The 24,774-nt window shown below is 40.6% G+C and overlaps 1 protein-coding gene across 1 annotated transcript in view; it reads left to right on the plus strand.

The window, feature by feature from the left end:
- Positions 1-5,462: 5,462 nt before the first annotated feature.
- The window catches only part of flvcr1 (FLVCR heme transporter 1), a 48,754-nt gene continuing 29,442 nt past the window's right edge, over positions 5,463-24,774 (plus strand). The window contains exons 1-5 of the mRNA XM_048250767.1: positions 5,463-6,138; positions 6,286-6,430; positions 17,636-17,776; positions 18,346-18,413; positions 22,401-22,504. Of these exons, the coding sequence (XP_048106724.1) occupies positions 5,515-6,138; positions 6,286-6,430; positions 17,636-17,776; positions 18,346-18,413; positions 22,401-22,504 (1,082 nt within the window). The 5' untranslated portion in view covers positions 5,463-5,514. The remainder of the gene's footprint in view (positions 6,139-6,285; positions 6,431-17,635; positions 17,777-18,345; positions 18,414-22,400; positions 22,505-24,774) is intronic.

Here is a 24,774-nt window from a genome sequence, read left to right on the forward strand (position 1 = left end):
GCTGTTGTGGCTGTGATTGAAAGGACATGGTGTTGCCCTCAGTTCTCACAATTCTACATTCTCAGAGCTCAAAGGCTGAGATGTGCTTTTGGTGGCATATAGCAACACATTACTTACATGCACTGTAATAATAAAAAATAAGAAGCAGAGGGATAACAGTGCTTGCATGCACTATAATAATCAGAACAAACACAATAGGGTTCCCGCTGCTTATCTGTTTGGACCCCTAATGATAATAATTGTTCAGATCAGTATTGTAGTGAGGAACAATTTGGAGCGTGTTGTGACCTATGTTTCATCTGTGAGATAAAGTTCTTCTGATTTGAGCTTCTGCTGAACCTCGTAACCAATTCAGCTGTGTGGAACTACAGCTGTCACTGTGCTTGTTCTCCCTCTCTCTACTCAGGGTGGATAACTGCACTTCAGCTAAATTGACACTTGATCAGCAGTCTACGTTTATGGTTGCTGGCCATTTTTAAGCTTAATGCTCCCACCTGATGCTGTTGCCCTGTTTTCTGCTGCTGTGTTTTATATCCGTGCTGTTTGTGTTTTTCTCGAGTGTGTGGTCTGTACATTGGTGTTCTTTCTAATTGTGCTGTTAGATTGTGAACATCCTGTGTTGCATTTCATTTGTGTCATTTTACTCTTTGTGGGCAAGTGATGTTGGCAACATTACTATCCACATTGTTTGTTTAGTGTATATCTGAGTCCATTTTGTGTCTGTGACTGTGAATGGCAAGTTCAAGTCAAGTCAAGTCGGCTTTTATTGTCAATTTCTTTACATGCACTGGTCATACAAAGAATTGAAATTTCGTTTCTTACTTGCCCATGCAGACATAGACATACTTTAAATACAGACATAGACATACTATAGACATAGCCATAGACAATAAACATTAAATTAAAGTGCAAGACTGAAATATAGAACATGTATGTATCAAAATAGAAACATAGGACATATATATAAAAAAATAGAGGTAGTTGTGTTGTGTCTTAACAGTTACATGAAGTTTAAACTTGTGCTTGTGTGACCTGTATATTTACATTGATATGCAGTATGCAGTAATTTAAAGTATATCAGGCTTGATGTGAAGCAGCAACACGTTAGGCTGCGCAGTCACAGTGCAGTTCCACAGGGCGGTGTTGGGGGTTAGGGCAGACAGGATCCTAGTTTCCTAGGTTCCTGGCTGGCTGGTGGGTGGGGGGGGGCTGTCAGTGATGGGAGAGTGGGTAGAGTGTTCAGCATCCTGATTGCTTGGTGGATGAAGCTACTTGCCAGTCTGGTGGTGCGGGAGCGGAGGCTCCTGTACCGCTTTCCAGAGGGCAGGAGGCTGAACAGTTTGTGTGCAGGGTGGGTTGTATCCTTGACAATCATTAGTGCTTTGCGGGTGAGGCGGGTGGTGTAAATATCCTGCAGGGAGGGGAGTGGTGCTCCAATGATCCTCTTAGCTGTGTTAACAGTGCGCTGGAGGGTCTTCCAGTTCTGATCTGTGCAGCTTCCGCCCCACACTGTGATGCTGCTGGAGACGATGCTCTCGATGGTCCCTCTGTAGAATGTAGTCATGACGGGAGGCGTGGCACTTGCCTTTTTCAATTTGCGCAAGAAGTAGATGCGCTGCTGGGCTTTCTTCGCCAGTGATGCTGTGTTGGTGGTCCAGGAGAGGTCGTCGCTGATGTGCACCCCCAGAAATGTTGTGCTGCTCACTCTCTCCACAAGCATCTCCGTCGATGGACAGTGGTGGCAGTTGTTTGTGGCCTCTCTGAAAGTTGACAACAATCTCCTTGGTCTTGCTGACATTTAGCAGGAGGTTGTTGTCTTTGCACCATTTAGCCAGCAGGTCTACTTCTTCTCTGTAGTGAGCCTCATCGCCCTTAGTGATGAGGCCCACCAGTGTTGTGTCGTCCATAAACTTCACCAGATGGTTGGAGCTGTGAGTGGTTGTACAGTCATGTGTTAGCAGTGTGAAGAGCAGGGGGGCTGAGCACACACCCTTGAGGGGCCCCCTGCTCAGGGTCAGAGTGCTTGAGGTGTTGTCCCGACACGCATTACTGCTTGTGGTCTCTGCAACAGGGAGTCCAGCAGCCAGTTGCAGAGGGAGGTACTGAATCCTAGCTTGTCCAGTTTGCTGATGAGTTGTTGTGGTATTATGGTATTGAATGCTGAACTGAAGTCTATGAACAGCATTCTCACATATGAGTCTTTATTGTCTAAGTGGGTGAGGGCTGGATGGAGGGCAGAGGAGATTGCATCCTCCGTGGATCGTTTGGCTCTGTATGCAAACTGGAAGGGGTCCAGGGTGGGGGGTAGGGTGGCTTTGATGTGTGACATGACTAGCCGTTCGAAGCACTTCATGATTATGGGCGTGAGTGCTACAGGACGGTAGTCATTGAAGCATGATGGTGATGATTTCTTTGGCACGGGTATGATGGTGGCAGTTTTGAAAAGTGATGGGATGACTGCTTGCTCCAGAGAGGTGTTGAAAATGTCTGTAAAAACATCCTTCAGCTCTTCTGCACAGTCCTTCAACACTCGTCCTGGTATGTTGTCTGGGCCTGCTGCTTTATGGGGTTAATGGTGGCTAGTGTCCTCTTCACGCTGGCAGAGGACAGGTACAGGGGTTGGTCGTGGGGGAGGTGGGGGGTTTTCTGTGGGTGAGTGTCATTTTGTGCTTCAAAACGGGCGAAAAAACTGTTCAGGTCATTTAGCAGAGAGGTGTTGTTCTCACAGCTCCGTGGCGCAGGCTTGTAGTCAGTGATGGCCTGTATGCCCTGCCATAGGCTCTGTGCATCTCTGCTGTCTTTGAAGTGTGTTGTTATTTTGTCTGTGTAATCCTTTTTTGCCTTCCTGATGCCCTGGGACAGGTTAGCCCTCGCTGTTCTTAGGCCAGCTACATCTCCAGCTCTGAAGGCTTTGTCTCTGGCCCTCAGCAGTCTGTGGACGTCTCCTGTCAGCCATGGCTTCTGGTTGGCCCGAGTGGTGATGTGTTTTATTTCTGTAACATCATCGATGCATTTGGTGATGTAGGAGGTCACAGTGTCTGTGTATTCCTCAATGTCAATGTGGTTGTTGTGGGTGGCAGCTGTTTTGAAGATATCCCAGTCTGTTGTTTCAAAGCAGTCCTGAAGTTGTGAGACGGCCCCCTCCGGCCACATTCTCACCTCCTGTTGGTAGGGTTTCACCCCTCCTTGTAAATGTGTGTGTGTGTGCATTTGTATTTATGGAGTTTCAGCTGACCAAGTGGTTGCACCCATTAAGCCTGGCATACAGGCCTGTGACAGAGGTGTCTGGGAGGCAATGACGGTCTGTGCTGTGGCTAAAAAAGATGTATTAATCAGGAATGGGCTTTTCAGTTCATTCATACTGTGTAATTTTGACAAACCAAACTACCATTGTTTGTTTCTCTCTCGTGCTGGACAGGAGAGCGGGTGGTGGAGTCCCCTCACTGTCCTTTGTAGTTGCTGTGCACCCAGTGCATGTTGTGCTGATTATCAAAATTCCATCAACCAACACTGCTCATGCCACATAAAATAAAGCCTGCATATTTCATAATACATTTCTTAAATATTTAAAGTGTAACATTAAGCAGTAATTTCCTGTGTATTAGCCACATTGTGTATAAACCACAGGACAGTGTTTTGTGCAAGTTAAAAAAAAAAAAAAACATATTAATACCATAATACTATTAACCTCAGAGCTTAAGAAATTTAGCAAAATCAATGTACAAACCTCGGCTAATAGTAATAGTTTTTGTCTGAAATTGCTCAGTACCTCAGAGGCCACTGTTCCTACCTAGTTTGGCCTATTATCCAATGCTTAACCTTTTTGGAAAGCTTAGACCCTGTAGTTTCTTGGGAAACAAGCCGAATAACAAATAAAGAGTAACAGAAGCTACAATATTGTTTTTTTCTTTCTGCTGGATAACAAGCATCTCTGAACTGACCACATTTCAGCCCTCTAGGTCACTTGATATTCTTAGAAACACAACTGAGGCCTATCACTAGGTCTTGTGAAGCGAAGCTGTGTGTAAAAGTAGATCAAAATAGAATGAAAATATAAGTAGTTTAGACCATTATTTGCAAAGGTATGCTCATGCATTTTGTAAAATGCCCTATGGGAACTCCAAATAGGACTTTTGGTTGCCCAAAATGCATACTGACAATCAAAGGCTTACTGCATATTGAACCCCTTTGTGTAGAGGCATAGTCAAAGTCAAAGTCAAAGTCAGCTTTATTGTCAATTTCTTCACATGTTCCAGTACAAAGAGGCATAGTCTTGGTATTTGACCAATTTTAAGTCCACAGACAAACATAACATTCAAGTAAACAAAAAAGTAAGTAAATAAGTAAATAAGAGGGCACATATAATAATAATGAAAAAAAAAAAAAAAAAAAAAAAAAAAAAAAAAAAGTCTTGGTCTTGATTAAAAGGTAACACTGAAGTTCCATGCCTGTGTTTGGATTGTATGGCAGGGGTTCTAATATGGAATGACTACACTAAATATGTAAGGGATAATGTATAGAACGCTGGTGATTGTTCGGAAAATAAGTCCCGACAAGTCCCTTTAGAGTCCCTTCTAAAGGGACTTATTTTCCCAATCATTACCGTTTATCGTGGCTTTTGCTGAGAAACAAATAGTTCGCAACAACACACGCTGAACTTGAATCAAACATTCTTTAGAACGCAGCTGATCAACCGTCTGCTTTCACTTTTGAATGAAGTTCCAGTCCTTGCGTAGTGATATGAAATACCTGAATTAGAAGCACAAACTCCATTGCCATTGACAGCGGTCATTATTTTTTTCAGTGGTCCTTTCCTCGGAAATAATGACCGCTAGAACTTTGGGAAATCCCATTCAAGTCAATGGAGCATTCTACTTGCCTTGTGAAGAGTCGTGTAATCAGGGATGGATTACTGCTCGGGCCTACCGGGGCCAGTTCATAATCCGCCCATGCGTGTAATAAGGAATAATTACACACACATCTATTTTTGCAATTTTATGTTGGTTCAATTGGTGTGTAAAAGATGGACTATACATCTACACAACTTATATTGGATGAAACAACATGGATAATCCATTTCTATTCTCATGTTCTACTCTTGTGGACATTTCAAGACCCAATATGCAACATCAACATATTCTTCCTAAGGATATACACAAGGCTATGCAGAGGAGCACCAAGGGACGGTGCTCATGAATGATGCTGTCATGTGTTGATTCCCAAGAGTCCAAGCTTTGGTATAATATATGACTATGCAACACAACAATAATAACAGATTTTTGTGTGGAGGTGGTGGAGGGGGAAAACTGTTCCATTTATGAAACTCCGGGGAACTTCTTATTATTTAATATTTTTTCCATTATGTTAGCCTACCCTTTAAAAATATTTACAGAAATGTGTCTGAAAATGTATGAAAAAATAACCTTGATGCAAAAACTGTGCAGGAAAAAAACAGTGTAGTCTACAACACTTTATATTCGGCGCCCCAAAGCAGGCGAGGTTTTACACCACCACATGCGCTGTGGGAATGGTGATGACACAGGGATAGTTTACGAGATGCCTACATCGGCGAAGGATCTAAATAGGTGTCGCAAGATGAAAGATCCATCTGAATTATCGCTACAAATGCAATTGAATCAAGGCGGCATACGTTTTCTTGAGGAAGAACGGTCCGTGCGTTTCAATGATATTCCTCTAGAAACTAAGCTATACAACAGAAGATTTGTTGTTTTAGCTGTGTTTAGCCTCTGTTCCCTTGTTAACGCGTTTCAGTGGATCCAGTATAGTATTATAAGTAACATTTTCAGTTTTTATTATAATGTAACCAGTGACAAAATCGATTGGCTATCAATTGTGTATATGCTGGTTTACGTGCCTCTGATTTTCCCTGCTACATGGATCATGGATAGAAAGGGAATGAGGATTGCTGCTCTAACGGGCGCAGGTCTGAACTGTCTCGGGGCGTGGTTGAAATGCTGTAGTATTAGACCAGATTTGTTTGCTGTCACAATGTTAGGGCAGGTAGTGTGTTCCATAGCTCAGGTATTTATTCTAGGATTGCCATCAAAGATTGCGTCATTGTGGTTCGGGCCAAAGGAAGTCTCAACTGCCTGTGCTACTGCTGTGCTTGGAAACCAGGTAGGCTACGTCTACACTGTAGATGACGCTATTGCGTAGGCTACTAGGCCTACATGCCCAGTTGCACAAAGTCTAATTTGATATGCTATAGGTCTACATTACGCTAATCATGTGTTTTAGTAGCCTATATGTTGTACTTTTTTTTAGCTTGGTACAGCTATTGGCTTCCTTTTGCCTCCTGTTCTCGTACCCAACGCAGTAGAGGACAAGGACTTGATGGGATACAACATCAGCTTGATGTTTTATGGGACTGCTGCAGTCTCCACAGTTTTGTTTTTAACAGCTATTGTTGGTAAGTTGCGATCTCATCCATAATACATGTTGTTCCGCGATGACCTTTGGGATTACACAATCTTGGGGATACACAATCATGTCTGTAGAAGGATAAAACAGTTGTTTCAAGGCATCAGTGCATGGATATCTTTGAACTCAAGAAGGGTTGATATTGAGAAAAACTTATGAATAATCAAAGTATTGTCTGTCTACATGAGTAAATATCCCATCTGAACCAACTTTTTTGGATATATCTTGATTGAGCTGTATCTGATGGACTGTCAAACATTTGAGTTGGAGTGGACATTTTGGTGTTTCTTTGTCCAAACACACAGAGAATTAATTATAAAATGGTAAAATACTGACACTGTTTGTCCCAAAGACTTTTTGGGATAAAATTAGGGTATCAAAGTGCATTTTTCCACAGGTGCATATTATGATATTTTAGTTGCATTTGTAATCACAATTGTAATTTCAATCAACTGTGCTTCACCCTCTGCACCGCAGTAAAAAGGTGGTAAATAGGATGAAATGAAATCCAGTTTCCAGGCAAGTGAGCCTTTGTATTGACTAAAAACCTTGAAAGATTTAACTCAGGGATCAATCAAAACCAAAATCAACTGTGGATTCCATAATAAACTCCATGGTCAAAGCAGATTGGCAGTGTATGTATGGAATCTTAAGACGAGAAATCCCTCCAAATATGAACAAATGACTGAAAGGGACAGATATAGTGGCACCAACGTAAGTGTCTTATCATATGAAAACATGACTGTTTATTTAATCTTTTGAGGAGTATATATAGCTTGCCTGGTAAGCCAAACTCATTCACGAGTGAATAGTCTTGTCACTCACAATTGGGAATCTTTCACAATGCTAACATGGTGACAGGTGTACACTGTCACCATAGACGTGGATTGTTTTTTTTATCTGAGGGAAACTGAAGTAGGCCTATGGCGTTCCAGACAAGTAGGCTATCTCCCTGAAAGGAGAAAGGTGGCCGTGGCCTAGCTAGTATATAGCACCACCTGGAAAATATGCTTGTTAACGGCATGATAGCATAACACAATATAACTTTATTCTGAAAATGTATGGTTTACCATAACCCTAAACTACACTTGAAATGTGTTGGAGCGCTCTGATGTGGTTTGCGCAGCCTAAAGTAAGTACGTAGGCTACTGTAAATAACAGACCCGCCACAATATGCGGTATGATGATTTTTTACGAGCAAGATGTTTTTGGTGCCCTACGCGCACTGCATGTTCTTAAATAACAATGAAATATCATCAGTAATATTCAACCATTATTTTCAGACCCAAGTTTCCGTCGTATTTATCAAACTACCGAGGTGAAGTTAGTTTGATATTTGATATTCAGATATTGAACAGATATTCAATTTTTTTAATGCGGCCGGTTTCACCCCGTGTTTGCAGACAGTGTACAAACAGATGACCTGTCTACTTGCTCCCAGCCGACCTACTTAGGGGCCGTCTATAAAGTATCTTCTGAATTACCTTCATAGTCTTTTTTGTCAATAGCTTTGACATCATGTGACCTAGTGACTCCAAACCGATGCTATATATAGTTAGAATATATAGTTATCCTGAATGGGACTAATAAGACACACCTCTTCTTATAGCCACTGTATGCACACTGTATTTTATGTGAATATTTTAAAGAAAATACATTATTTCCTATAAGGAACAGTCTCTTTTTTTCAATACCTCGCAAGCCATGTGACCTAGTGACTCCAAACCAATGCAGAATAGTTATCCTATATGGGACTCATCAGACACACCGCCTCCTCTTATAGCCATTGTATGCATGCTCTATTTTATAAGAATATTTTAATGAAAATACATTATTTCCTATAAGGAACAGTCTCCTTTTTTCAATACCTCACAAGCCATGTGGCCTAGTGACTCCAAACCAATGCAGAATAGTTGTCCTATATGGGACTAATAAGACACACATCTTATTATAGCCACTGTATGTACACTGTATTTTATATGAATATTTTAAAGAAAATACATTATTTCCTATAAGAAACGGTCTCCTTTTTTCAAAACCTTGCAAGCCATGTGACCTAGTGACTCCAAACCAATGCAGAATAGTTATCCTATTTTTGAAAATTTTGAATATCTGTCAAATATCCGAATATCAAATATCAAACTAACTTCACCTCGGTTATCAAACTAGTGTAAACTGTGCCTTTCTCTGCCTTTCTCCGCCCATAAACGCAATTTACGAACGTCCACAACTGAACGGCAGAGCCTACATACAAGCGCAGTTGAATGAAGTTAACTGATGACAACATTTAGCGATCATGAAATAATACCATACATGATAAAATGTCAACAAGCAGGGAGATAATGAAGATCAGTAGTTTTACTCAAACTACTTGTGCACGTAGGCTATGGAAAATTGGTCAAATCTAGCAAGTAGTAAAGTTTAAGTGAATGACGTGAAAGTGAAAGTAAGACATTTGAAAGGCCAACGAAAGTTAAGATTGCTTTTGATAGTACAAATACTGCTCTAAATAGTGATTCTGTTGTCTTTGAAAGGTTCTCTTATTGACGCATTGAACTGCAATTTGGATTAACACCTGCTTTTTACAAGGCGGAAGTATTTAGGCGCAGAATAGACGTGCGCTTTCAGGAGCAGTCTTTGTACATACCGCTGAATACATAATTAGGCGCTCTTTATGCTTCCCCTCCCATCTTTTTACGCTAAACTCCCACTTTCCCCTGGATCCTCCCATTAATGCATATGCATGACACGAAAAACGCAATGTGCCCTTTTCAGCTCCCGCAACAGGTCAGTTTGTGCTTTAACATCATTGCGGCCTGTTTGTACATACCTCACAATGATTTTACACGCACGTTGTGAAACAAATACGCCTGAAGTGGGCGGAAAAAAAAGTGTGGGCAACATACGGCCCGCGGACCTCATCCGGCCTGTGGGCTTTCCCTGACCAGCCCGCGTAAGGTCCGTGAAAAAACAATAGTCAAGAGCCTAGCATAGAGATAATGCAAATCAATATCGTTGCTTTTATTTTGAAAGCGACTGCTATTTGTACGCCCATACATTTGTGCGTGGATGCATACGACGTAAACATCCTCACTGATGTGCTGGTGAATAGAATTTATGCTTCTGCGTCGACACAATGCAGTTGCCTTTACGTCGGCGTAAACCTTTCAAAGTTTTGTGTCTCTTGTGTCTCTGTCGTTCACCACCACAAAGGTTGTTAGAATGTTGAACTCCTACTGCTGCTCGTTGGCGTGGTGCTCATTTCAAAACGTTACTGGCAGATAGACAGTTTACAATCCGATAACCCCGTCATTGTAACCAAAATATGTCTGAGTTTATTTGCAAAGCTTATGTTAGCAAACTAGTATGATGCTACTACCCACAGGTTGCTTGAAGCAGCCAGCTCAACACACAGGGCGAGTTGACCAATCACAGTTTTGTACATAAAGTAAAAGCAAAAACATAGCCAACATTTTCAAAATTGTTTTCTTTGTGCAAGTTGATTAACTAATGACAGCCTACTATTGTCTGCTCCACATTTTCATAGTCTAATTCTGCATAGAGTTAATTTAATGACGGTAATGATGGTAATGATTTAATGATGAAATATTGCTGAGTCAAAAAATAATTTTCGAGAATGAGGATTAAATACTGGACATATAGATGAAATATTGCTGTTTTTCCTTTGTCTCCCTTACATTTTCATCTGTTCTTACGAGTAGTAAACAAAACCATATGATTTACTTAATGTTATAGAAGAACAGAATAGAATTGAACAGAATTGAGTTCAGACTTTAGTTCTGTATTTTGAGTCCGGCCCTCCTCAACAGTCCCAGTTTGTCATGTGGCCCCTTGGGGAAATTAGTTGCCCATCCCTGACGTTAGTACATCTGAGAACCGCATGTCAGTCCCCTCATATTTGGCTGACTTCTGCAGACGCGCAAAAAAAACACTGCCACTTCCCTCCCCATATTCCACTGATCACACATCAGACATCAGATCACCTTGTAGGCCATTAGCAATCTGTTTATTTTATTTTATGAAGCATATACAGTAGATCACCTGCCACATTCTCACTTGCAATAGACAGATGCAATATCATCGACACTTACAGTTAGGGTTGCCAACTTCCTCAACCCCAAATGAGGGACACTTCACTTTAAATGTGGTAATAATGACAAAGTAATTTTGTTTTTAGTTTACATTTCTTAAGAAATACTAACGATTTGATGCTGTTTAACTAATTTACAAATGGTGCACTGTCACTTTAAGTCTACACGGTATTCTTAATATTTTGCCAGCTCCATTCAAATATAGCTTATGGCTATTCCACAAACTCTAACATTGTTTGTGCCACATTTAGGCCTATAGCACAATGATAAGTATATTAAGTTGGTATAAACACACGCTACACTGTTGCGTTTTAAAAGCGAAACTGATGGCAAACCGGTCTGGGTTTGCTGAAGTAGCCTAGGCTACAGGCTGCATTTATTACAGAAAATCAAGCGACATAGCAAGTAGGCCTAGTCTACACTATTTAGAGACAGGAGCTTAAGTTTACCGCGACAATAGCTGTCACTAGTTTGTATCGTCATAGGCTGCACCGATGCAGACTAAACGGTAAAAAAAGTTATGATAGCCAACTGGAAGCTACCCTTTTGGATATGTTAATAGAGCTGTCGGTGCACTTAGTTGTTAGCGATTGACCAGGTTGCTTTTTCAAATGAAATGCATTTGGGATAGCCGATTGCCAAAATAGGGAAATAAAAAAAATGTGCCCCCTTGGAAATCACAAATGCCCCCTCTGTCACTGTACTCTGCAGCCGGGTCTGATTGTATGTGACTTGTCTGTTCTGAAAACCTATAACCCTTATGAAAAACAATTGGCCTATTTTAAGGAACTCCAAATAAACTAATGGAATTTGCTGAAGTAGCCTAAAGCATGTAGGCTAATGATTCCTAAAACACACCAAACAAAGTCCATTCTGTGGCTATTGAAATTTGGGTATATCGTGTTAACTGTAACCCACCCTCTGAAGCCTTTCGTGACACATAGAAAATACTTTTACATGAACCTGATGTGTTCTTCATTCTCTGATTCTAAAAATGTCCTTTTTGAGTCATTAAAACTTAATACAAAGTGGTGTATACATTTCACATACAGTACAGGGCTATGGGTCGGTTTACACTGAACTTAAACTTTAATGTCCCATTTGAGGTTGGAGAAGATGGTGGTACCCAGGAACTGTTCACCCACTCTATGGCTTGTCAATGATGATCAGAGGTGAAAGCCCATTTCTATGTTTGCGGAAGTCTACTACAATTTCCTTAGTTTTGGAGATGTTGAGACTTAAGTTGTTTACAGTGCACCATTCTCGGGATACCTCTGCTCTGTAAACGGTTTCATTGTTGCAGTCAATCAGGCCTACTACTGTGGTGTCATCTGCAAATTTGAAGATCTTGACTGAGTCATTGTGTGAGACAGTCATTGGTGTAAAAAGAATAAAGGAGTGGGGACAGAACACACCCCTGGGGGGCGCCAATGCTGGTGGACATTTGCTTGGATAGTTTGTTGTGAACTCTGACCACTTCAATATCCATTTACACATGGACTTCTTTACACCCAGCCCAAGGAGTTTCTCATACAGTCTTACTGGAATGATGTTCACCATTGCACTACCACCATGACACTCATTCACACAGAGCACCTTAGAGCAACTTACCATACCTTACTATGCACAGAGAATCACAGGCTCAGTCCCTGCCTCAGTCATTGCAAGCGCCTCTGATTTATTAATCACCACTATGTGGATACTGTTTTTAGAATTGATTTAGATTAAGTGTTAGTTAGTATAATTTGTATTTTTGTAATTTGTATTTTAGTATATTTTTATATATTGTATTAAGTGTTAGTATAATTTGTATTTTAGTATATTTAGCATATTCTTTATCTTCTACTGTCCTTACTGCTTAGTTGTGTTTTTATATTATATACTTTAATTACTCTTTCTGCTGTTAAAGAATGTGTTTGTGTTGTATGTATGCTGCTGAGACCATGAATTTCCCCTGGGGATCAATAAAGTATCTATCTATCTATCTATCTATCTATCTATCTATCTATCTATCTATATATCTCTATGTTATTAAAAGCAGAGCTAAAGTCAATGAACAGTACCCCTGCATATGTGGCTTTCTCTTCTGGGTGTTGTAAAATGTACAGTACAGTACAGAGTGAAACAGCAATCTCTACAGATCTGTTTTCTCTGTAGGCAAACTGAAATGGATCAAGCTCACTAGGCAGGTGGTTAGCGACTAGTCGCTTAAATTATTTTCTACTGTCCTTATTGCTTAGTTGTGTGTGATGTCTGTATGCTACTGAGACCTTGAATGTCCCCTTGGGGATCAATAAAGTATCTATCTATCTAGATTGTCTATAGTCATTAAGACAACTGATGTTAGTTTTTTTGGGTATGAAAATTACTATGGCAGATTTAAAATGGTACACATCATAGTTAATAGCTTGAAGGTAACACACATTGTTTTTAAATAATGCCTTTAAAATTCAACATTAAAAAACATGAAAATATCAATTTGTCAAGATGAATCTTACTTTTCTGTAGATATAGTGTGTGAAAGATAGACAGTGTTGTGTTCTCCTCAGTGAAAAAATCAGAATCAATTTATCACCTTTGGTTCAGAAGTTATGATTAATTTACTCATAACTGCAAGTCGCAGTAGCATGTAGAATTTTTAAGGATTTTGTAGGATGTTTTCATTTCCCGGTTTGACATCTGACCCAAAAATACACAGATATAATGGTCATGTAACAAAAATAAGGTGTTTTACCATCAAAACAAGATGTATAGCACGATATGGGATGTCTTACTGTACTCTAAAAAGGCTAAATCAATTGTGGGGAGGACAGGTAAAGGCTGAAATACAGACTAGCTGATGGTTACTTCTCTGTGTACTTCATTCTACTATAAAAACAAGAATATAGAGACTTGGTCGCCGCACACTCTCTTATTCCTTTTATTTTTATTCCAACGTTTTTGACGCCGAAACGTTGGAATTAAAATAAAAGGAATAAAAGATAGAGTGTGCGGCGACCAAGTTTTTCTTAGTTTATTTTCCCTTGCCAGCACCTTGGATTGAATGCCAAGCTGTTTTCGGAAGCTTTGTCCTAGAGTGCCAGCAATCTAGACCATTGTTGATGATTTTTGTACAGCCACAGCATATTCTGTGTTATAGCTATGAACACATACAATGGCTCGTTTAAAAGGTGAGACTTTAAGCTCTCAGTGGGTGCAAACCGTGTATTTCTACACGCCTTGGGAGAAATCCCAAGCTAAACAGTGGCTAGTTTTCATCAAAATCGCTGTTTTTTTTCTAGAAATGGAGATATAACGTCTTTCATGAAATATGAAGTGTTGCCTGTAAACTTTCCGGGAAGTGATCAGCGAGACCTGGCGAGACTGCCACCTAGTGATAGACCCACGAAAATGGCCTGGTTTTGACCTGACGTGCATGCGTCACTGATTCGACCCAAAGCGGCAACCGAGTTATGATAAAATGTCCAGTTATATTGTCCAGATGATGCGTTTTCATGAGTTTTTGATCGTCATATATTTCATTTCCATTCATCACAGAGTTCCCAAAATCACATATAAGGTGTGTTAGAGTGTCTAGTTTCGTAATTTGAAAAAAAAGCTAAAAACGTAATATTACGTTTTTGGCACTCAACGCATGGGAAGGAAAAACGTAATATTACGTTTTGGCACTCAATGAGTTAAATAACCAGGAACAACAACTTCAGGTAAATAATATAAACATATGTTTACAAACAAGCAGTAACTATTAGAACTACAAGAATGACAAGACAACAGTATAACAAAGATCAACAAAATACTTTAACATGGTGAACAAAACATCAATTCATATTCACACAATGTCTCTGTGGTAACAATGCTAATTGGCAATAAATCTTATACCGTTGGAAAGCCTGTTTAGTTCCCTTTCAAATGGTGCCCCATTTGTAAGGAACATGCACTTGTGGGATGAGCAGCAGAGCTGAGTATGTGAGTTGGGCCCATGAAAAATTTGCCAAATCTTCTCTGCCATTGGTGATCTGCTGTAGGCTGTTCCAAACACCCTTCCTGTCATGGGCATTAAGTTTGTTTTCTAACTTGGCCCTATAGTTGGCTTTGGTCTTTTTAACTGCCTGTTCAAAGGTATATTTAGCTATACTGTAGTATATTGACATACATCACCACTCTGAAATGCTTTCTTTCTTTCTAAGTACAGTGTTTTGATCTCATTGCTGAAAAATGGTTTATTGTTGCTGTACACTGTCACAGACTTGGAGGGTATGCATATGCCCCGTCTCACAATCATGGGGTTGTGGGTCCGACATATCTTCCTTCGAAACACTGCCGCTTCTCTTCCGCGCAGTTGGAGAAGAGCTACCGAGCCCAGGTGATGACGGCACACGCTATGTCCGTATCGCTGCTGCAGACGCACCAGGCTATGTGCCTCGCCGAGCTAACATGCTGCCTCCCAGTAACCAAGCAACGGTTCTGCTAAGCGAAATCCAAGTAGCCGCGGACTACAGCCTGAGGATATCTCACTGCGCTGCAATGTCGTTGGGCAGGGCTATGGCAACTACCGTGGTGTCTCAACGCCACCTCTGGCTCACCTTGTCAGACATGCCGGATAGAGACAGGGACACTCACTTGGACGAGCCCATCTCCCCTGAAGGCTTGTTTGGGCAGTCGCTGGAATCGATTCAATGGTCCATTGAGCTTCGAAAAAGGAAGGTGGAGGCTTTGAGAAGTGCACTGGCGCGCAGGGATGCCAGACCCAAAGGGCCATCGAAGGGCTTTACCGCCAAGAGGGCCGCCTCCGCTTCGCCTGCGCCTCCAAGACAGCTGGTAGCCGGTGCGCCGCGTCAGCCAACCTGGCCAAGACCTCCCGCGCCTGGCCCGCAGGGGGACACAGCAATGAGGAGGAAGCCGAATTCGTCCTAGCGGCTTCAACCCCAGAAGGGCTGTCGATTTCGGGAGACAATGCAGCCTTTCTATCAGTGCCACTAAAGAGGTGTCATGACGATATTTTTCAGGGCCCCAGTCCAAAGAGGACTCGTTCGTCCCTCACACAGTCTCCCAAGCACTCCCTCTCTCCCACACCATTTATGTTCCCAGCCCAATGTTCGGGCAAAATAAGGATGTGTGTGTCTGTTTGTGCAACATTGCCTCAAATAAAAGATGCAGTTGTGTTTGTTCAAGTTTACCTGTATGCAATTTCTGCTTGCCACGTCTGCAATTTCTGCTTGCCACGTTGGCTTTGAGGGCGTGTTGCCAGGGGCGCACCTGCTAACCATCCGTTTTATGAAGGGAGTACGGCGCCTGAGCCCATTCACTAGGTCATCAGTGCCGTCATGGGACCTCCCTGTCGTTCTCGAGGCCTTATATAGTTCCCTGTTTGAACCTTTGGACTCTGTGGACATCAAGTTTTTATCTTACAAGACGTCGTTCCTGCTAGCTTTGGCTTCAGCAAAGCGTGTCTCAGATATTCATGCTCTTTCGGTGCCCCCCTCCTGTACTCAGTTTTCACCTGATGGCACTAAGGTTTGTCTATACCCTAATGCGGCTTATGTTCCTAAGGTTTTGCCTTGGTCATATCAGTCTATGGCGATTGAGCTATCTGCCTTTTCACCTCCTCCGTTTGCCTCTGAGGAACAAGAAAGACTGCATTTGTTGTGCCCAGTGCGGGCATTGCATGCATACATAACTTGTACACAAGGGTTTTGGAGATGTGACCAACTCTTTGTCTGCTTTGCTAATCCGGTGCAGGGCAAGGCGTTGTCTAAACAGCGGCACTCTCACTAGATTGTGCAGGCCATTACACTGGCTTACACTCCCATAGTATCTGTGTTGTACCTCATTCCTCTCCCTCAGGGAACAGTAGTTATATGCATAACTAACGCATTCCATTCAACACAAATTCTTTGCTGTATGACCGCAGATAACGTTCTTGCATGGTGTAATAACTGATAGCCTCTCCCCCCCCCAGAGTAGGTAGCTGCTTATTGGTTCACTGTTGGTTCTAAATTCCAGAGCCTCTGGCTAGACCCGCCTACTCAAACGGAGGAGTTTCCTCCTTTGCTCATTGAAAACAATGGGATTCACAAGCTGCTGGGGTCTGAGGTGTTTTTTAATGAACATCAATGAGGGGTTTGAGGAGGAAGCTACTTCATGCAGTAATTTTCAATTGTGATACGGGGTGCTGTTGGCATTTTGACCTAGGGGAGAGATTTGTGTTCATTCAAAGTGTTTAAATAGTAATATTAACAGTAATTTATCAGATTAGCAATTCACTTTGTATATGTTTTACTTTTCTCTGAAGTTTTAGGGAGGGTGTTCCTCCCTTTCCTCAATGAAGGAGCCTCCTCTGCTGTATTCTGCCTTTGTATTATCTGCAAACAAATTAAGAGTCGAACCAAGGCAAAAACACTAACTTCCATAATGATCAATATATTTGCTGTATCCAGCCCCACAAGGAACTCAAATTAATAGAGAAAATCATTATGATAATAAAAATAATAATTATATTTTATCGATATGCAATATCCCTAGGAAATATTATAAGATCCAAAAAACATTTTATTTGACCAATATGCTAGCCTATTTCTAGCCTGGGTGCCATACGTTTTATTATGCCTTGAAAATAAAACTTTACATCCAGGTCATACCTTGAAGGACCCTGGACACAAGGATATTGTGATGTCAGTGACATCGCAATGCCCACTTAAAGGTTTTCATGCTCCACAAATGTTGTCTGTTTATCACAAAATATGGCACTGATGCTCTTGAGACCAATGCTCACAAAAGTTACTTATTGCCATTTTGATTTACGAAAGGCGTTCAGACAATATAGTCAATCAAAATGGATGGTGAAGCTGCCAAACTGAAGTGAGGTCATATTTCAATCTCTGGCCAATTGCCATGAAACTTGATATGAGTGCTTGCTACCTTGTACATTCCATGGCAGCACCATCCTGTTAGACTGTTATATGAATTGTTGTTCACTAAGCCTCAAAGGGGGCTTATAGGGGTATGTCTAATATGTCATTTGGGCAACATGGTGTGGAATGAGACTAATGAGACTAATGACAATGCTTGCTGTATATTTACAGTGATAAAGGACAGACCTTTCTTGCCTCCAAGTCGTGCGCAAGCTGTTCTGCTGAAAAGCTTGCCAACCAACTACACCTACAAGACATCTATTATTAATATTTTGAAGAACAAGTCTTTCATTCTACTGACTATCAGCTATGGTAAGTTTTATTTTATTTTTTAATTTGCAGTCATTGACTTACACTGGTGACATACCACAATGTTTGACCTGAACGATCACAAGCACTTTGACCAGTCTCTTAGCCTGGCTAGCGCCACCACTTCTCAATGAGACGTGGTCTGGGAACCAAACGTTAATTTTCTCGTATTTGAAAAAAATGCCCAGATCCGTTTATTGGGTGCCACGGATGTCTATCAAATGCGTCTGTGCATAGCTCATCATCGTCTTGCTTTCCCCCTTGTTCTGTGATTGGTCCCCTATCTCAGGCGAAAATTTGCTCCATGGTCTCCAGGCTGCCTTAGCAGCGTGAATCAAATCGCGCGCAAGGCAGCATGGGAACACCCAGGCTACCAGTCTCTGGTATTAAAACACACAGTCATAGTCAAAGTATAATGTTTTTGAATTACTGTTAAAGGACTTGTAGAGTACTTGCAGAGCATTAGTTTTGGTGTAACAAATTCAGTTTGACTTACTGTACATTGTATATGTCATGTATGCACTGTTTAAATACAGTCAGTGAGATGGTCTAATTAAACTACTCTTCTTTAGGGATTATGACAGGATCATTTTACTCAGTTTCCACACTGCTCAATCAGATCATCATATTCTATTACAAGGTAGGCCTATGCAGGTACACTGTATTCAAAAACACCATGGTGCTGGAGAGGCACATGAGAATGGAACATACTGCGCTGAGATTGATTTATTCACTAATGCATCTGTATTACATACCTCCATCTGAGCAAATATGTTTATGTCAAGCAGTTGGTGCTAGCCAATCTAAGTTTAGCGTATCTACTCAAACACTGAATGAATAATTGAACTGATGAATAATTTAGTGAACTTACTAAAATATCATAAAATTATGAATAATTTAGTGAACTTACAAGCAAAACTAGAATTGCATTTCTGAGGAACTTCAAGAGTGGGCTTTAGTAGTTACTAAGTTATTGCTACGGTAATTGAGATGGTTTCTAGGATGTTGCTAGGGTACATATGGTGGTTGCTATGCCAAATGGAGCAGTTGCTATGCTGGTTGCTAGGGTAATCATGTTGGTTGCCATGGTAGTTGCTAGGTTGACATTATATTGGTGGTTGCCAGGTTGTTGCTAGGGTAATTAAGATGGTTGCTAGGGTGTTACTAGGGTAATTAAGATGGTTGCTAGGGTACAAATTGGGTGGTTGCTATGCTAAAGAATGTGGTTGCTGTGATGGTTGCTAAGGTCACATTATAGTGGTGACTGCTAGGTTGTTGCTAGGGTGTTCTTATGGTACATTTGGTAGTTGCTGTGCTAAATAACGTGGTTGCTATGGTGGTTGCTAGGGTCACATTATAGTAGTGGCTGCTAGGTTGTTGCTAGGGTAATTAAGATGGTTGCTAGGGTTTTTCTAGGGTACATATGGTGGTTGCTATGCCAAATACAGCTGTTGCTATGCTGGTTGCTTGGGTAATCATGTTGGTTGCTATGGTGGTTGCTAGGTTGACATTATAGTGGTGGTTGCTAGGTTTTTGCTAGGGTGATTGAGATGGTTGTTTGGGTGTTGCTAGGGTAGATATTGTGGTTGCTTTGCTCAATAAAGTGGTTGCTATGCTGGTTTTTATGGTGATCATGTTGGTTGCTATAGCGGTTGCTAGGTTGACATTATGGTAATGCTTGCTAGGCTGTTGCTAAGGTAATGTTGTTATGTTGGTTGCTATGGAGGTAACTAGGTAGGAATTGAATTGGACATGGATACTGATGGATATTGATAAACATATAGTTTTAATGGATGTTGATAGGCAGATGGTTTAATGGATGTTGATAGACATAGGGTCTTTTCGAAACAGAAGGCATCGACTCCCTGCCTAAATAGAGAGCTGTCTCACTAGACATGACTTCGGTTTGAATGCATCTTAGAATCTTTGGATAACACTATGGTATGACGTTAGCAAAAGCCATAATGTTAAACTAAATTAGCTTACAGAAGCTAGAAGGCTAACAGTAGAAAGTAGTTTGACAGACAGCACATATATTAGACCTGATGCTATCAATAGTTACAACAATGGTATAATCAGATATTACTATACATATTTATCGCTAGGTCTTGACAAATCTAAGCAAATAAATGTCAAACAAATCACATTTCGACAGATTCAGCAGCCATTATCGGTGTCATCCGCCATCTTTGTTTACTTTTCACAGCTGTTTCATGCGTTGTCGCAAAGGATCATGGGGTAATAGGGAGCATGGAGGATGCATCGATGCTGCCTTCAAAAATTACCATTATTTGGTTAATTCTAAGATATCTTAGAAGGCAGCAAAAAGTGTTTTTTTGGGGGTTTTAAACCACACTTGCTACCTCGCTCCTCAGTTAGATATCTTAAAAGGCAGCAGTTTTTACTGTTTCAAACATAACCAGCTTAATGGATGTTGATAAGACAGTTAAATGGATGTTGATAGGCAGACAGTCTAATTCAGTGTTTCCCAAACTATTTTTCTGGGGATCCACTTTTTAAAAACGACAGACCATTGTGACCCAATACACTTCAGATCTAACATGCAACCACCAAATACTGCCCAAAACGTTGATGTTTTAGGCCAAGGATTCTCAAACTTTTTTATGCCGGGCCCCCTCAAACCATTCTACAGTGCATGAAGGCCCCCTTGATCCTGTTTTGCGCTGCCACCACCATATCTACATACATCTCTTCAGTGGGTGAGGTCATACATGGTTGGCAGAGAAAAGGTGGTGAATGTGGAAGGGACCTTGTCCTCACCACTTAAATTAACTTGTGGAGTTTTATTGTGTTTTTATCCTTTTGAACACTTCTTGTTGATTTTTTATTTCAATAAAGTTTTCATTCATTCAGTCATCTGGGTGGTTGGATAGATATGTAAATACTACTAATATAGGGTTTGGTGATGCACTGACTCCTCTGCTGCATTTTCATTGTGTCCTGGGGGAACACAAGAAGTAGGCTCTTTACAATGCTAGAGTAAAATATAAATATATCGCGACTCTAGAGGGAGCTCTACAGTCGCCAAAAATACCTGAAACTATGCATGTGTATACCTTTAATGGATGGTTGGATGAATGGTTTGAAGTAGATGGATGGAGAGAAAGTTGGATGGAAGGTGCCTTGTGTCCTTGTTGAATGGAGAGAGAAACAGAAGAAGGGGGCCTAGTTGAGCAGCTGGCAGGTGATAAAGGTGCAAATCAGTTTAATTAGCTCTTTATGATGTCATAAAGCCAATGCAAAGCCTTTGGGAAAAAATAAGCTTGTTTTTTGTTAATATCTCAAAAAGTATGGGTTTCCAAAAATGAAAAGTCATAGCAAGTTTTTCCTTTTGAAAACCTATGTTCCAAAGTTTGAATGACGTTTTTTTACGTTAAATGGTTCAATTTGAATTGGGTCGGGAAATTTTGGTTAGAAGAATAAAATGTTGCGGAGACCGGCGCCGACATGAGTGCGGTGCACTCCGCTTTCGACATTTGATTACTTTGACAACAATATTCTCAATACAACACCACACACCAGCGTCAAACTATGCTACCACTTGCACTGGTGTTCTGGTGGACATTAACTTCAACTTGAGTTCAACTTAAAGCTGTGGCCGCTGAGGGGGATCGGTCAGAATGTGCACACTAAAATGTTCTTCCAACAGGTTTATTGCAAAAATACAAAAAGATGCCTACATCCCAATAAATATGCCTATGTGCATGGGTGTATGTGCGTGTGTGTGTGCGTGTGTGTGTGTGGTTCTGCAAGAGATAATGAAAAGAGAGGCAATGATCAGCTATGTGCTAAATACAAATTAACATAAGCTACAACATGAGCTATAGCCTACACTTGTCTGCTGGGTGTTACAATAGCAACCTAGCTTAGCTGAACATTGCATGACCTCACCAACTTACCATTAGCACTACTGATGGATATTTAATAGGTAAGTACAGCATAATTTGGTACACAATTCACGTAGGCATACATAATAAGGAACAAGGCACTGCTCGACATTCAAAAGGATGGATCCTAACATTTCTGGGTGGTTAAGTTCACACTTACACCATAGGCATTTCACTTTCGGTAAAATACAGCTTGAAACACTATATGTCTTGACAATCATCTTAACAGCACATGCGGTCACTTAACGCCAGCTCTCTCCAGAATTTTCTTCACCTACTGTATTAACAAGGCCACCGTCCCGGAGGGCAGCATGCTTTCTGAATGGCTGGTTTGGAGGCATGCAATCACACTACTCTAGAGTCGACCCTTTGTTACAACTGGTGTGCGGGGTTGTATTGAGAATGATGTCAAAGTAATCGAATGTCGAAAGTGGAGTGCGCTGGTTTCCGTAACACTTATGATAATAATAATAATAATAATAATAAGACTTTGGATAACAGTACAGTGCATTTTCATGTAATTATGCTTATTTTATGAAAGATATGAATTCTGCCTCTTGTGCTTTTCCTCACACATTGCCATCTAAAATGCACCTGGCATGCAAGCATGTTGTTTGTAATTGCATGTGTGATGCTTTTCATGCAATGTCTAATAAAATTGTACAGTGTTATTTTATATGCTTTAGACTCTTACTATCTTCTTTGATGTTTGCTGCTAGAATGAAGAGAAGAATGCTGGTAGGATTGGCCTAACCCTGGTTTTGGCTGGGATGGTGGGCTCTGTCATTTGTGGGGTCTGGCTGGATTACACTAAAACATATAAGTATGTTCATTTAACTATTATTAACTAAGCATGTATTTCATTCTAAGTGTACTAGGGCACTAAATGTTTTCCACGTTTTCTGTTTATTGTTTCTAGATTGTTTTATTGGGCTGTCATTTAATTAACATACGTATGGCCATTTGCATTGTACTTTGTAGGATACTGTTTTTACATCTTTTTTGTCTCAATAATGTGCCTATATTGTAATATTGGCATAAGGTAGAAAATATTGTAGATAATACCACAGGTTTTTTAACCCTGGGAGCTAAACTTTTTTTACACTTTCATAATATATATTTTCATAGAATGAAAAAAGTTGCGGGGAAATGGATGAGATTACCTTGCTATCATTCAACATATGAAGTGATTTCAACATTATGAATCATAATGGTTATTCTAAAAGTATTTAGATGAAACCAATAGCTAGGTTTAGTCTGTGGTGTGGGAAACATTTCTGAAGCCAAATATGCCAAGACCTCTAAATGTGTTTAGAAGTTAGAACGGGACATCACATACAATAAGTAAAGTAGTATGGTATATGGGTACACATAAAGATCATTTGGCAAATTCCCACAATCTGCTTTAAATAAGAAAAATGTAGTCATTGCCATTGTCAAGGGGTCAAATAAACTTTGTGACACTTTAAGCTGTAAAGGCTTATACAGTAACACCATAATACTTTTTGAACACAGTCCTGAGTATGTATAATAATAATAATGATGATAATAATAATAATAATAATAATAATAATAATAATCATACATTTGATTTACAAGCGCCTTTCATGACACCCAAGGTCGCTTCACAAATAAGCATACAAATACATATCATAAAACCATTAAACACTGTGATGTCATATTTACCATATTAAACCAGGCCCTTGACCCTGGCACAAGGTATGGTGCAGCCATAGGGAAAGGCTGAAGGTATCCATCTTTGCAAAAGCTTATTTTGAGCCAACAGTAGTTCAGTCTTATTGCTATTTAGTGATAGGTAATTTCAGAGAATGTCTAATAAGGGGAGAATGTTCACTCTCGGGAAACTTCTGGTTTCTGAACTGGTTGCAGTTCCTCCTCTGGTTCCATGTGAGGTCTCACGAACAAGTACAGAATGAATGGAGGTCTATGGACATTTTTCAGGATATAATTTTTTGTCTAGAAATTTGAATGTTGCATTTGAAGGGGGGGGGGCAAAGAAAATACACACTGCTGAGTATTATATTTTTTGAGTCACTTATTTGTTCTGAAAGCCTTTCAAATGTGCCAATGATGTCATTCATTAGCAGAACCATTAGCAGGACCAAATTAAACACACCAGAGAGGTAACTCACCAGGGCTTTTTTTGGCTCTGCCACCTCTTTAAAGGTCCACTTTTCAATATTTTCACCTTAATATAACCTTTATGAAGCCAATTTGATGCTAAACAAACTTGTAATAGGGGAATTGTTCACCTAGCATACAGCATAGCCATAGTGACTCGCTAACAAGAGAACCAGCCATGCAACTTCAACAACAGTCAACCCATAGACATCTCACGAGAATCGGCAAACATTACTTTGTTCTAAAAAGCCTTTCAAACCTGCCAATGATGTCATTCATTAGCAGAATGCTAGCGTGTTAAGGGCAACGACCCAACCTGTAAGAAATCGAAAGGACATAAGTACTCGTTCATTCAACTTTCGACCTATAATCCATGTTGAACTTGCAAAAACTACAATCAAATCAAGATTTCTCATCAGGTGAAAGAGACAAATTTAGCCGTCTAGCTCCATAGACCCCCATTGTTTTTGCACTTGTTCGCGATCGCCCCTAGTGGAACTGCAACACCATGTTACATGTATACATGTAAAGTTAGGTGTCAACAGCATAGCAGTGAAACTGAACACCATGTCATCAAAAGATACTGGAGGAGATAGATGATGAACAGCAGAGGCCCCAGCACAGAGCCCGAAGGAACCTCTTTGGAAGAACTCTCCAACTTGCAGCTCATTAATGTACAAACCTGTCAGTGTCCTGTCAGTGAGGTAGGAAGTGAACCATTGATGAACACTGCCATGGACAATGCTGGCTAGAGGCTACAGGAGAAGAAGATGAGAGATGGTGTCAAAGGCTGCGCGAGGTCCAGGAGCATGAGTATGGAGAGGTCCAACATCAGTTGCTCAGAGGAGGTCATTGGTTATTTTAACCAAGGGAGTTTTCATGATGTGCTTAGGATTAAATCCAGACGGAAATAGCTCAAAGACATTATTGTCCCTTGTAACACCGCATTAT

This window comes from Alosa alosa, chromosome 8 (assembly GCF_017589495.1).
Source record: "Alosa alosa isolate M-15738 ecotype Scorff River chromosome 8, AALO_Geno_1.1, whole genome shotgun sequence".
NCBI lineage: Eukaryota > Metazoa > Chordata > Actinopteri > Clupeiformes > Clupeidae > Alosa > Alosa alosa.